This window comes from Amblyomma americanum, chromosome 5 (genome assembly GCF_052857255.1).
Source record: "Amblyomma americanum isolate KBUSLIRL-KWMA chromosome 5, ASM5285725v1, whole genome shotgun sequence".
NCBI lineage: Eukaryota > Metazoa > Arthropoda > Arachnida > Ixodida > Ixodidae > Amblyomma > Amblyomma americanum.
Window position 1 is genome coordinate 82,440,270 of NC_135501.1, and position 14,497 is coordinate 82,454,766.

Genomic DNA, 14,497 nt, shown 5'->3' on the forward strand with positions numbered 1-14,497 from the left:
TTGACTGCTATAGTAAACTTGAGCATTCCTCTTTCATGCATGCAAAAATCAGAGCCATAATTGATCTGGAAATTATCAAAAACCTCTGTTAAAGTACTCGCGGTGGCTAGAAAAGGTGCAGGTCTGACCCATTTTTAAGCGCGTGAGGCGTCAAATCGCGGAACCGTGCTGCGCTGGGCTTGCATGAGGAGCTAGGCCTATGCTTTTTCTCCCGGAAGCGGGCTTTGCCGCTGCGCAAACTGCCAGGAAATACAGTCAAACCCGGATATATCGAACTCGTAAAAAAACGGGAATCACTTCGATATATCGTGTAATTCGAAATACAACTTTTAACAAATTTGGCAATGTACAAACCGCACCTCAGTAAAAAGCATTCTTTATTTGATAAAAACATGTACGGTGGGACTATTAATGCGAGAAATAGTCGTTGATCTGCTTTTTGATTTTGAAAGCATTATTAAGCATGCACTTCTCAACGTTATCGAGCGACTGAGAACAGCTGAGCCCACAGCCTTCTATTGACTCACAGTGACGGCGAACAACGCTCAGCGCGTTAAGTGCGTCGGAACACGATGGCGGGTACGAACTCGTCGTATCCTGACAGTTACTGTCGCCGGCGGCATCCCTAGTGAGGTCGGCAATGATGTCTTCGTCAGCGAGCTCTCCGGTTGTCGGAACATCGTCGTCGACGGAGACGAAGTCTGTTGCTGCAGTCCCATCACAAACAGCACCCGGGAACTCGGCAAGCTGGCTAAACAACTCATCAAGTTCCTCCAGCGGTTCACCGCTATCCAGGGGTTCATGGTGATTGTTTGATGAGCTCGCGCCAGCCTCGCCGGAAGCAGAGAGTCCACAATGACGGAAGCAGTTCTGAATTGTTTCTTGTTTGACGTCGTTCCATGACTCATTCAGCATGGTTATTGCTCCCAGGAGGTCAATTTTCAGCTCCCGGCCAGTGCGGAGGTTTAGCAAAAGCCTCTGCACAAGTCGCTTTCTGTAGCCTGCCTTCAGTGCACGAATGACACCTTGGTCTAAAGGCTGCAGCACCGACGTTGTGTTCGGCGGAAGAAAACGAAGCTCGATGTTGCTGACGTTGCAATGGTGGGCAGAGCAGTTATCAACCAGTAAGCAGACCTTTCTGCCTTGGCTTACCAGGTCGTCGTCCCAGGACTTGAGCCACTTGCCAAAAAGTTCGCTTGTCATCCAAGCTTTCCCATTCGATCTGTAAGACACCGGGACAGAAAGTGCGTTCTTTACGCACCGCGGTGATTTGCTCTTTCCTATTACGAGCGGTCGAAGCTTGGTTGACCCGTCGACGTTGGTGGCGAGCAACACGGATATTCTGGCTTTATTGACCTTCCCGCCGTGGGACTTGTCATCACGACAGGCCAGCGTTCTGTTCGGAAGCATTTGCCAGAATAAAGCAGTCTCATCGGCGTTGAATATATCACGAGGATGGTACCTTGTTTTAATGTCGTTCCAATTTTCATCAATCCACTTTTGCACGCTGCCGAGATCTACAGCGCGGCTTTCACCGGTGACAGCACGGCCGACAATGCCGTGACGCTCTTTAAACCGCTGCAGCCAGCCTGAGCCGCCTCTGAAGTCGTGTCTGTTCAGCATGAAAGCGAAATCCTTTGCTTTCTGTTCGATCATTGGGCCAGAAACGGGGATGTTTTGCGACCTAACGTCAACAAACCACTTATACACTGCAGCCTCTACGTCTTCAAATGCAGCCGTCCGTACTCGTCGAGCGCTGGTGGTAGCAGCAGGCCTCTTGTCCGCCTTAGCCCTAATGTCGGCCTTATTTTTCAAAATCGTACTCAGCGTGCTTCTGGGGATGCTGTACGCTGCGGCGACATCCGACTTCTTTTCTCCGCGCTCAACTCTTCTGATGATCTCCAGCTTTGAAGATATGGTTAGGTTCTGTCGCTTCACAGCAGCCATCTTTCACGAAGCGGACGAGCTCACCGCTCCCACAAAGCAACGAAGCACACGGAACAAAGCAGTCGCAATGGCAGTCGCGCGAGTCACATACCAGAATGCAGGCGCACGTGGCTGCGAGTAAACAGAGTGCGCGGTCGAACCACTTCTGCTAGGGGTGGCTGGGTGGCTGTCTGAGGGAGCGAGAGCAGCGCTGGGACTCTATTTATAGCAGCGCCGTGCGAGCGCTGTTGGGCTAAACCACTTTGGCCAAGGGGGGGGGGGGGGGGGGGGATGGATGTTGGCGCAGCTCGCCCGGCCGCCACGCGGGAAAGCCAACTCCGGCGGGCGACTACAACGGTGAAGTGCGTCCATCTGCCAGCGCTAGGGAGAGCTTCGCCGTGAACGTCAAGGCCGTGGTTGCGGCGCGCGCTGTTGGCGCAGGACACGACCAACTCGTCCGATTTTGCGCAATTCTTGGATTACCCTATCTGAGAACTCACTCTGGGCAAGAATTGTGACAAATGCAGAATTTCAAGAATGTCCGCAAAGCAGACAGCTGAGGCAAGGGCTCGTCGCTGCCATATAGCCAAGAAGACTTGTCTTCAAGATGCTGCTAAGAAAAGCTCTGAGGGACCAACATATGGTGCAGGCCTATTCTAAAGCTGTATGCTCTAGGAGAATGCTCTGGCCTGTATTGTCTCCAATTTTCATGCAAATATACTTAGTAGAACAGTCGTAAACAACATTTGCAACTTTCAATCGCGTTTTTCTCAACTTATTTTGGACCGAAAATGGCTATTGGATGCAACCTTTTATGTACTTGTTGCACTCGGATCAAGACCAAATTTGGCATGCATAATCTTTAAGGTATGTAGAATGCAAGTATCTAGGTTTCAATACAATTGGTAATGTTCATAAGTATGAAAGGTCCCAAAATATTTATGGGGTCGCTTCTGAAAAGGGAGCATGAGCTTAAATTCTGGTAAAATGGTGCATGACGTAGGTGCACCATTTTCTTGCTTATTTGCACTTAGTGGAGTATTAGGAACAAGAAATACTACTTTACACTGCTTTCTTGTGCTCACTGGCATGTCCAGCAGGTGTCTTAGCAAGCAGTTTTTCACATGTGCATGGTACTTGGAACATGAAAGCATCAAGCTATCTTGGAAATGAAAACATTTGGAAAGAGGAGATCAATCTCTATAACGTGCAATTTTCATTTATCTGGCATCAATATTAAAGAAAAAATGCTTCCGAGGAGCGTCTCCCCTTAAGACCGAATTTGCCACCTGCGAGCTCGGACTGGCAGAAGAGCTGCTGTTAGTTTCATGTTCATGCGCAACTTCTTTATGGAAAAGGCTGCATGTCATTCAACATGCATCAAGTAACACATATTGCAAAAAGTGTTCGTCACGGGGGCCCACTTTGGGCGCACTCGGCCTTTTCGTTTGAAGCAGGCAATGGCACACTAAAGAAGGCCATAAAAGCTGCGAACGGCATACCTCATCTGGTTTGCAGTCATACAGACTGAAGGCCTAATTGACAATCTTTCTCAGTTGGCTTCTAAGCCAAGTGTGCTCAGTTACTGTGATGTTTTCGAGTCATCCAAAACTAAATAAACTGTAGCAGTACCTGGAGAGGTTAGATTTTTTGAAAAAGGCAGCATCTACACCATACCAAGCTGTCCGGTTGACAGTCATACTGACCTTTCAGATGTGGTGCAGTATAGTCGCATGATTAAGAAAGGAGCAGTTTATACAAAAAAATATGCTGCAGGTAAAAAAACCAATGACTCAGTAGCACAGCTTTCTGGTGCTTCTTTTGCTGTCATCGAAATAAATTGTTTGCAAAAATAGTGCTGCAGCATATGCGATGCTTAGGCGGCTCAAATGTGCTGCTATGAAATACGGCACATTGACTGTTCGACATTTGCTTAAAGTCATGGAAGAAGCACCGGCACTGACTGTGCTGCCAGTTTCTGAAATATTGACTGTATATTATTAAGAACAGGTGAAAATGCTTACTTCTCACCAGTGCCGTTTGTTCACAATGTAAACTCAATATTGCCACAAATCTTTGTACTGTTTGTTCATTCTTGAAAGCTGCTGGAACACTATTTTATCGTTTTGTGATGCAAGACATGACCAGATTTATCTCAATTCATCGCATCGAGGCGGAGCATTTTGTGCGTTGCTACAGTCTGTTATGGTAACTTTGCACGCCGTATTTCAGAAGTTCGCTATCAGCTTTAAATTGAGCACAACCGAGAACAGTGGGCATTCTGTTTGACAACCGCCAAGCATACTTGTTGCTTTTGTCGCTGCCAAGTCATTCAGTTCATTGTGGGCACAAGTCAGCCAAAAGAGTTTCATTCGGAAGGTATTTTTGCTATTTTGCTATCTTTCTGACCGCTGGACTGCCGTCACCACAACGTGACATCTGGTGGAGGTGCTGGGTTGCCATTCATATACCAGGCACTCCCTGCGAATTGTAATGCCATGTCTCTGCGCCTCTCACCAGAGGACCTGACTAGTTCAGCGAGCCAGCTGACCTCTGCAAGAGGCAGAACCTTACCGCCGAATGCAGAGATGTAACTTGGCTCCGACTTCACTTTATTTTGGCGAAGTCTGCGCGGAGTAGCCAACTGACTTCAAAACGCCCAAGTCGGCCAGCGCGTTTCATAGACGTTCACGCCGGCTTGCTTCGTCAAGTCGAGGGCACGCTTCGACTCGAGCACATTGAGCGTCTGTGATCGAGATTAACAACGGACTCATTTTCAGAATGCGTGTTGCACGGCAAAAAAAGTATATATTTCGACGAATATTCGCTGGCACATAAGTAATATGACCGCGTTTTGAAGAAAAATGCTTCCGACGGGCGCTGCAAATCGGTGTTCTCGGCATTCATGGCGCAAATGATGTCTTCGGTTGGCAACTTCGATCACATGTGATCAGCCAAGCCAAACTGTAGCCAAGCAGGCCGTCCACACTATCCACGCCACTTTCATCGTGTTGGTGTTGTCGCACACGGTCGCGAAAGATGACCCAGCCGTCCCAGCAACCTTTGTCCCAGCCGTCCCAACTGCTTTTGTCGTCACTGGACAATAATGCGTCACCGCAACGCAAGTCGGCACTGCGGTTCACAGTGGAAGAGAAGCAGCTGATCACATCAGTGGTGAATGAACACAAAAGGTTCCTTGAGTGCAAAAAAACTGATGTCGCCTCTTTAGCGAAAAAAAATTAAGTGTGAAAAGAGGTGGCAAAGATATTCAACTCACACCACGGTGTTACGCAGCGCGACCACCTCCAGCTCAAAAAGTGTTGGGCCAACATGAAACAAAAGTGGAAAGAGGAGGATGCCAAGCAAAAGAGGGAGCGCCACAAGACCGGTAAGCGGACTATCGCATGCGATTGGCGCATTTGGGCCATGTTTACATTTTGTTCGCCTGCATCATCTGTATTCGTTAATTAACGCGTGACAGTTCAGTGTGCTGAGCGTGAATCCAGTCGTACACGGCAAGTGCTGGAATGCGTTGCTATGGAACACTAGGGCACGCAGATAAAATTTAAATCGCGCTTTCCGCGAAATGTGCTGGTTGCTTTTTCCTCGTTCCATCTTGATTGCATGAACCATCAATGCCAGGAGTAACCAGGCTGCCGTGACAGCGGAAAAAGCGAGCTGGCGGGGAAGCGGTGACGCCGCGGTCGTCAGTTAACCAGGATAACCTGCGTGATGTGAGCGTGCTCCTTAGCTATGCCCCTCTGGGTATCCTGATAGCATGAGAAGTGGCAAGGATATTCTTGTTGCTTTTGGCGAGGACAGTACATGCATCCTGTGTTTGTGTCAACAGTGCTCTAGCAGAGTCATGCGCAGGGAGCAACCAGCCTTTTGAGTACGCGTGGAAACACAGGCTTGTGTGTCCTACAGATTTTTGTATGGGAGCAGTTTTATAAAACCTGGTTTCCAATCAATGTCAGGAAGGAAAAGAGGTGGAGGATATTTTGTGACTGAAATACTTTGTTTTTAAAAGCTGGCTTCACTGTATGCTAAATCATTATTGTTTTCCAGGGGGAGGGCCAGGACCGGCTGCTATAGATCCTCTCACCGAGCAGGTGGAAGCAGTGGCAGGACACATGGCCACAAGGATATACAATGAATTTGACAGCGATGGGGCAAATGACCTGCCCTCTGTCCACACACTGCCCGTCGTGAGGCTGCTTCAGCCCATGATCGACGGTGGAGGTGACACGGAGTTCAACTTCACAGGTAGGGTGTTTTGCATCAGTAATGTACTGGAATAACCCTAGGATGCTGTGCAGGACAGAAAGGGTTGAATCTCTCACGGGTATTAAACAGTAGAGCACAATTTGAAACAACACTGCATAAAGGCGCTGTGCGTGGGGCTGCAAGTGCCTCTTCAAATAGAGAAAGGCTCATTAGTGGGCATTGCAAGGGAAGGCTGCTCCAAGCAATGCCTGTACATCGAGGACACGTTTACCTTGGCACTATATGTGCATGTCAATGGTGTGTTGTTTTTCTGTGCCAGGTGGTGGGGAGTAAGCTTGGCTGGTGTGGTACTTGGCATGTGTTGACAACGCTGCAGCCCTGACGACACCTGTAGCAGCATTCTCACATATGGCTGGTTCCTGTGTTTGCGTCTGGTTTAGGCATTCTTGCATCAGTTCCCCAACTGTCAGCTTTAAAACAATTTTAGGTTGCGTGCAGTTTCTTGAAATGTGTACCATGCCTTGTATGCTTGCATGACGCAATGATCATCAGGTAAGGTAGCGGACTCTTGTCCCAAATAATTACTCCATTGTCTGTTTGCAATGCTTACAGCAGTAACCCGGTCACTCTTTTGAGCACGTTTTAGCTTCGTATGCACGGATCTTACTGCACAGTAATTGATCTGTTGTCTTCAAAATTTGCTGTCCAGGCTGTGCTCCTTCCTGTTATAATATAGTAGGCTGCTGTTTAGCTTGTATATGTAGCATGAACTTGGGCAGCTTCTGAGGTTTTGAAGATAGCATCACTGACGACAGTTCTTTTGCACACAGGTGAACTGTGGAGCAATAATTATGCAGGCAGCATCATAACAAAAAATAGAAGAGTGCAGAGAGGTGAAGCCAAGATCTTTGTTACAGCTTTTATTTAGTTGCTGTTGTCATCTGTGCACGCATTCTTTACAACACAGCACCTTTCAGAAAGGAAAGTGTGATTCCTTTGCAGGCAGTTGCGATAGTGTTTACAACAATGGCACTGTAACACAATAACGCAGCAGTTTTCAGTTGCTTTTTAATGTAGGAATGGCATCTGAAGTAATGAGAAAAAGCAATATTACATTGTAGCTTGCACGTGGAGCTAGCAAACGAGATGGATAGTGTTTCATAACCTTGGATGTACCTTTCCCACATATTTCGTTTTTTGTTTATTGCAGACGACCACTGGGAGCCAAGCAGTCCTGTTGGGGGGCACTCGGGGCCATCAGTGACCACTGCTGGAGCAAGTGGGACAGTTGCGGCAGCCCCAGAGGCAACTGAAGACAACAGCATGTCGTTGCCCATCGTGCAGCCCGCTGCTGCTTCTAATACAGTTGCCTCTGGAGCAGATGCCAGCTGCACCATTGCTGCAACAGTGGCCGCTGGTGACAGTAGGGCTCCTAGAAGGCGGATGGCCCTTTTGGAGAAAGCATTAACGGACGAGAACGAAGTCAGGGCTGGTCTCCTTCGTGAAGAACATGCAGTGCGCCTGCAGATGATGCAGGAAGAGCACCAGCATACACTTGGTGAACTCGACCGCAAAAAGGCTTTCAATGAGCAAATGTACAGGCTGCAGCTCCAGCAGCAAGAAAAAAAAACAAGTTTGAGGAACAAGTGCAGGCACTGGAGCTGGAGAAAAAACAGCTCGAAGTTGAAATTCTCCAAGCTGAGAAATTAATTAAGCAGGAAGAGCTCCGAAGAGTGCTAGAGGGTGCTTAAACTGAAAAACAATTGGTTGTCGATTGCTTAAACACTTGCCGATGCCGGCATTGATGCCACAATCAACCTTCCCACACGTGTTGAAATGTTCGGTAGTAAATTAGTTTCGTCATGCCTTGACCACGTGAACGTTCGCCTTGAACACAATGAATCCAGTTCATTTATCATAGAACAAAAAATGTCGGACCATTTCTTCGTTGGCTGTCGTGTTTTTCCACAAGCTGGGTTAAGGGCTATGAAGCAAGATAAAATTGGACTCAATCGAAGTCATTGACAGACTTCGACTTGACTCCGTAGTGGAAAAATTCGACTGGGATCTGTTCCTAATTCGCACTTCTGAAAGCGCGCTTTACGATTCATTTGTTGAAACCTTTGCGCTGTTGGAGTCGTGTAAAAAAACTATAATCATAAGGCCAAGAAAGTCTGGTCTTCCTTGGATTAACGACGACGTTTTATCGGCTATTGCAGAAAGGGAAATGGCTTGGGCCCGTTGTAGGCGTTTGCCTAAGAACACTCAATTGAGGGCACTGTACAGGGCAGCCTGCAACAGGGCTAATGCATTACTCCGATCAAAAAGACGTATTTCCAAGCAAGGTTTGTGGCGTCGAAAGGGAAGGCAGCCAAGTCCTGGGATGTTGTTAATCGCTTACGAGGCTGTGCACCTAGGAATGGGGCTGATTCCATTTCCCGTAACTTTGGAGCATTATCTCTGACACTTGCGGATAAGTTCAATGCCTTTTTTTTTGGCTGCTGGTCTGGCTGCGCATTCAAAAGTTCCCAATCTACCATCTCGCAGCATGCAATCTGTGCTTGAATCAGCATTTCTGCCACCTTGCACTGAAGACGATCTACGTTACATTCTTTCTGGCTTCAGCAGGCGAAAGTCTCCAGGGTGGGACGTTATCTCAGTCGATACAATTTTCAGAAATTTTGAACGATTAAAGCATGTTCTGCTCGCAGTTGTCAATGGTATAATTGTATATGTCAATGGTATAAGTTGTCAATGGCCATTCAAATAGTACCTGAGGGCTTGAAGAAGGCGGTGGTTATCCCTATCTATAAGAATGGAGTAAAAAATAAAGTTGAAAATTACCGTGGTGTTTCGCTCCTACCATGCATTGCGCTAATTTTAGAAAACACATTTCGACGGTGATGGTCAGTTTTCTTGAAGCTCATGACGTGTTCTCTGGCAATCAGTTCGGGTTTATTAAGGGTCGTGGTACGCTGAAAGTGCTTGATGAACTATGTGATCTTCCAAACAGCTGCATTGAAGAAAATGAATTTGCCTGTGTTTTATTTTTGGAAGTGTCCAAGGCGTTTGACACGGTTAACCATGTTGTGTTGTCAGATAAACTCCACAATTATGGGTTTAGGGATCCTTTTCTGTCTCTTCTTGTTCACTATCTATCCAATCGTTCACAACTCGTTGAAGTAGGTAAATTTAGAAGTGGCCTGCTGCAGATTAAATCCGGCGTTCCTCAAGGTTCTATACTTGCACCTATTTTGTCTAATTTATATGTCAATGACTTGAGCTCTGTCTGCAAACTGTGCAGTGTTTTTCAATATGCAAATGCCCTTTAATCTTACCTGTGCCAACGGTCAAATACTTAGGTGTATTCTTTGATTCCGACATGTCTTGGAATACCCATTTGTCTTTCGTCTGTTCTCAGCTTCGGAAAATTGCTTGTTTGCAGCACTCTATTAAGACCCTTTGCTCTATATTGGTACGCAAGCAAATTGTATACGCCTTAGCCTACAGTGTGTTATGTTATGGCATTTGTTGCTTTTATTTCTGTTCCGCCTTCTGGCAAAAGAAGGTCAACAGCATTCTGAAATATATCCTTAACACGTTCACTGCGTAGCCCCTTATCATAGTTTTGATCTCTGTGCGTCGTGGCCCACCGGTGGGTCACCCGATGCTTTCCGAGGGTGCGGCGTGACACACCGGTGGGGCGCACTTCCGAGGCTGTTTTTTCCGTCTGCTGAAAGATGGCTCTGCTGGTATTTTCGGTCGCAGAGTGCGCGGGCTACTTCAATCATGAATGCTAGCGCAGAAAATCATCACGTGGTTCAGTTGTCCGTGCATTTCCAGGAAGCTGCATCCCCTGGGGCCGCATTTTCCATTTTCTGCTCCACTTCGCGTGACGGGAGCCTGACGGAATCAGACGAAAGCAGCAGTCGACCAATCACAGAAATGAAAAGCAGCAGATGCCCGTGTTGACGATAGCCTTCGCAATTCGTTGCGCGCTGTCGTTCAATATGGGCTGCAAGGTGCATCCAATAGTGAGGTCCGGTCGCCAATGAGCCGATAGTCAGGTCGCTTCCCACGGAACGGCACGGCTACGTCATAGAACAATAATGACCTGACGTAAAGGACCAAATGGATCATAAAAACAAAATGGATAATGAACCCTTGTAGCATACGGCATCTGGAGAATTTATCGAGTCATTTATTACCGCGACTCTGCTCGCTTCATCCCCAGTGAAAGCGACTGAAGCGCGTTCTCAAGGATGTCCTTGAAAAACGGCACCCTTTCTGTTTACAAAATTTCAGATTTATGTAACTAGAGCGCGGCCAAGAGTTTCGGTCGTTCTGGTCTGAACAAGTGCCAGAGGCCTTTGTTGCTCTCGCACCCTCTATTTTTTTTCCTGGGCATGCACAATTTTCCACAATAAAGAGTTTGCGTTTTGAAGCCGTTGCCTGCTATGTTTACTGCCCACCGATCAGCTCCCCTTTGTGAGGCAACGCCACATGACCCTGCGTTTCAGCATTCACTAAGCACCAAGACTCAGGAACAAGACCTCCAACTTGACATTTTATTGAAGTACTTCCAGAATGATTTTCGGAAGAAAAAAAAAACAGTTCAAATCACAGCATTTGCAACTAAACGTCTTACGTGCCACCAGCTCACGATGTCTAAAATGTAGTCTATGTTCAGGAGTTCTACTTGTGCAGAAGATTAAAACATGGCAAACACATAACTGGCCTTCCCGCGCTATTGCGCAAAATGTAACAACTTTCTTCGTCATTACCCTTGCCTGCTCTGGACTTCTGCGAGCTCTCAGCGATGCGTTGCATCCAGTACATCTCGTTCGGACAGACCGTGCAGGTCCATCGGCCTTGTCCAGCGTATGGGCGCGCTTTTTTTCGCGTGTCCTTTCGGTCTCGATCTGAGCTGTGGCGAAGAGCACGTGTGCCAACTCCTCGCGGAATTCGATGACTGGCGACGTTTTACCGTCCACCATTGAACGGACAACCCATGCGTTTTCAACTGCAGTTCCAACGATGAGCTCCACCGCAGCTTTCCTATACCACTTGAGCCCTTTTGCGTAGGCAGTAGTAGTAGGACGTCATTTGGTCACTGTAGTCTACGCCCTTTTTCGCCACGTTGTAGTCGAGGACTGTGCGCGATTTCATGGTCGGCTCACCCTTTCTCCTTTTTCTGCGGTATCAAAAAGGCTGGCGTCATGCTCAGCAACCGTTTTCATTATGAGAACGGGCCATTTATCTAACCACTTCAGCACCTTTACGGCGTTGTGGGATTCAAGACTAATGACTTCCCCCTTTTTTACTGTAGCTTGTGTAACTCCTTTCGGAAGCCCTTTTCGGTTCGATCGGAGAGTGTCACATAAAAATGGCATCTTTCAACAGGCGCGACGCAAGCGGCATGCTCGCGTAGAAGACGAAAAGTGTGCGACCACAGCCGGTGAAGCCAGCCATCAAATTACTACTACTTCTTCGGCATGCCCTATGCCCACTATGGCACCAGATTTTCCGGCATATATTTGCACTTTCAATGTATAGCCCTCCTTCGTGCAGGCCTTGTATAGCTTCACTCCATACTTGTGCGCTTTACCAGGAATGTATTGCCTAAAGGCGAGGCACCTACGCCACGGAATCATGGTTTCGTCAATGACAATCTCTGCCTGGTTCCAACACTGAGCACAAATTGCGATTCATTTTTTCCATCAAGGGTCGACTACGACAGAGACTATCCTGCTGTGCGCTCGGTTCTTCGTTATCTGCGAAATGCCAGAGTTTTAGTAGGCGCAGAAACCGGTCGCGGGGCATGTTCTGGCGAATGCAGTTTACGCCATACAGATCGCTTCTTGCCCAGTAGTGCTGCAGATTAGGAAGCCTTACTAGAAACCATGCAGATCAGTACACCAACGAACACTTTCATTTCTTGCACGTTTGTCTCAGTCCATTTCTTCACGCGCGATATCTCTTGTAGGACGTTCGAGTCTATGTACTGTTTCCCATACCTGTTTCTCTCATGAACCATCATGTCCCAAATGTCATCAGTCGAAAAAAGAGAAAACAAGCTGAGAGAATCGTAGCTAGTCGGGAGGCTAATTAGCACAGGAGGGCTCGAATACGATATCGCTCTAACTCTAGTCGTTATCGCATTCCAGCTTTCGACAGGTAATGCAGCCTGAATGAATGAAAAACTTTATTGTATAAGGGTTATTTCTCGCAGCGTAGGTGGAGCCCTCAGTCCAGGGCCCCAGCGGCCTTTGCAGTCTTGCGAGCCCTGTCGATCAGCTTGAGCTGCTCTTCAGGCTTCGAGCTGGACAGCGCAGCCTCCCACTGCTCCGGTGTAGGTGTGTTGTTTATCGGCGCTGCCTGCATTTTCTGACAGGCCCATGTAACGTGGTAAAGCGTTGCGTGTTCACCGCATAGCGGGCATTTGTTTTCATAAGTGGATGGATAGATTTTGCTGAGTAAACTCAAATTGGGGTATGTATTAGTCTGTAGTTGTCTCCAGGCAACCGACTGCTGTTTACTAAGGTCTTTGTGGGGAGGCGGGTAGGTCCTCCGGAGGGCTCGTTGGTGTTCTAAGATGGCTCCATACCGTCTAGTGACTGCGTCCAGTTCCCCTTCGTGTCTGAACATCACCCTTTTCCGAATCCTCAGATACTGCTTCACCGCAAACGCTTGACTCACCATCCCACAGTTCAGAAGAGCTTTCTAATAACTCTTCGAGGCTGTCATCGTCGCTGCTTGAACACTCAACGTTCGCTGGAGCAGAAGTTGCGCCGCACGAAGCGGACGGCAACGTATTTGGGCTGCCGTGTGCCCCGGCGGATCCACTTCCACCGCAGGGTCTTTTCTTCTGGTTTTCTGTACCTCCGTCGAATATTTGACAGTCCATCACGGTTTTTGAATGCTCGTAAAAAATTGAATGCACAAGGATGAGGACCACGAGGCTTGGCACTGTGAGTGAGCCAAGTTATTGCGAATAGGACAGACTAATTCTTCAGCTGAGCTCTTGCACACATTGTGAGCGCTTTTCAAAAGTACGTTGCGCATGTGGAAAGCGCCCGAACAAAAGGCTGGAGTGGGTAGCTGGAATATTTTCTGCACCGTTTCCTGATAGCCGTCAGCTTTATCATCAGATGCATTGCAAGCGCCAATGTCAAATACAGGCGCGCTTTATATCTCTACCGCCATCTGTAATATGATATTGGAAACGCATTTTCATGCATTTGTGGAAGCATATCGTGGCCGCAGTGCAAGAAACGCCTCATTGTTTGCGCCATCACGGCTGTACTGCGTTGCGTGACCCACCGGTGGGCCACGACGCAGTGAACGTGTTAAATCAGTTTTATATGGTAAGGCACGAAATGAAGGTAGTAGCGTTTTTGAACTATTACACATGCCTGACTTCTCTCACCTTTTTTCTGAATCAGTAGTTTTTAAGCATATTTGGACAAGCAATTTTTGTACACCATATATTCCGGTCAAAGATCTGTGAACTCGTGATTGTTTTCTCGTGCCTAGAGTGCGAACCCGGTACGGCCGGCGTCTGTGAAAACATTATGTTCCTTCTGTTCTCAACCGGTTACCTAAAGAAATGTTTCCTGCTAACTCCAAAAAAATAGTGAAAGCTTGTCTTGACAAATTACATTCTTAGATCCAGCATTCTGTTTTGATTCTATGATTTTACATTTTCTTTGTTTTCTCTTCGCTTGTGTGCATTTTTGCGTCCGCGCTTTTCAAATTCATTTTAGTTTTCTGACCCTCCCTTTTTTGTTTTTGGCAATTTGTGTGCTCGGTTCATGAGTTATGTGCAGTCTGCTGCCGGGCGCTGCCACTGAAGCCTTCTAAGGCTTTGGCAGGCCCGCATTTGTATTACAATGTGAAAATTAAAAAAATTATTATTATTAATTAAACAGTGCTTCAGGTTGGGTGAAAATGGAATAATGTACTGTCAATGTTTGCGCAAATATTGCCGGTGGCAAGTCCATATAACTGCACCTTGTTTGCATGCATGTATGCTTTTAAGCACATGGCATCCCTGCTGCTCCCTTGCTTGTTGCATGCAAGACAAGATATCGCATATCAGGCGACAAGCAGGATTGCTGTGTGACATTTTTACACCTTCGGATGTGCATTCAAACAGCACTTTGTGTTCACAACAATTAGCTCGCTGTATGCTAATTAAGTTGTACTGCTCTTTAGAGAAAAGACCAACACCTCCTGGCACAGCTTGTCAAAACAAACTGCACAAGAGCTTAGTACTAGTGTCTCAAGTTGTCAGTGAGCAGTTTGATGAATTCGCAGCACACCTGCTGAAGCAATCAGAAAA

At 47.2% G+C, this 14,497-nt stretch overlaps 1 protein-coding gene across 1 annotated transcript; it reads left to right on the plus strand.

Moving 5' to 3' along the window:
- The first annotated feature begins 5,667 nt into the window (after window positions 1-5,667).
- On the plus strand, window positions 5,668-14,044 carry LOC144132569 (uncharacterized). The gene is made up of 2 exons (XM_077665060.1): window positions 5,668-6,192; window positions 7,364-14,044. The coding sequence occupies exons 1-2, from the start codon at window positions 5,970-5,972 to the stop codon at window positions 7,861-7,863; spliced, it is 723 nt and encodes a 240-aa protein (XP_077521186.1). The 5' UTR covers window positions 5,668-5,969; the 3' UTR covers window positions 7,864-14,044.
- The last annotated feature ends 453 nt before the right edge of the window (window positions 14,045-14,497 follow it).

Excerpts from the sequence above, each read along its gene's own strand:
- LOC144132569 (XM_077665060.1), top strand. The coding sequence starts at position 5,970 with ATGCTAAATCATTATTGTTTTCCAGGGGGAGGGCCAGGACCGGCTGCT. Across the intron at positions 6,193-7,363 it reads CACGGAGTTCAACTTCACAG|ACGACCACTGGGAGCCAAGC; the intron begins GTAGGGTGTTTT and ends TGTTTATTGCAG.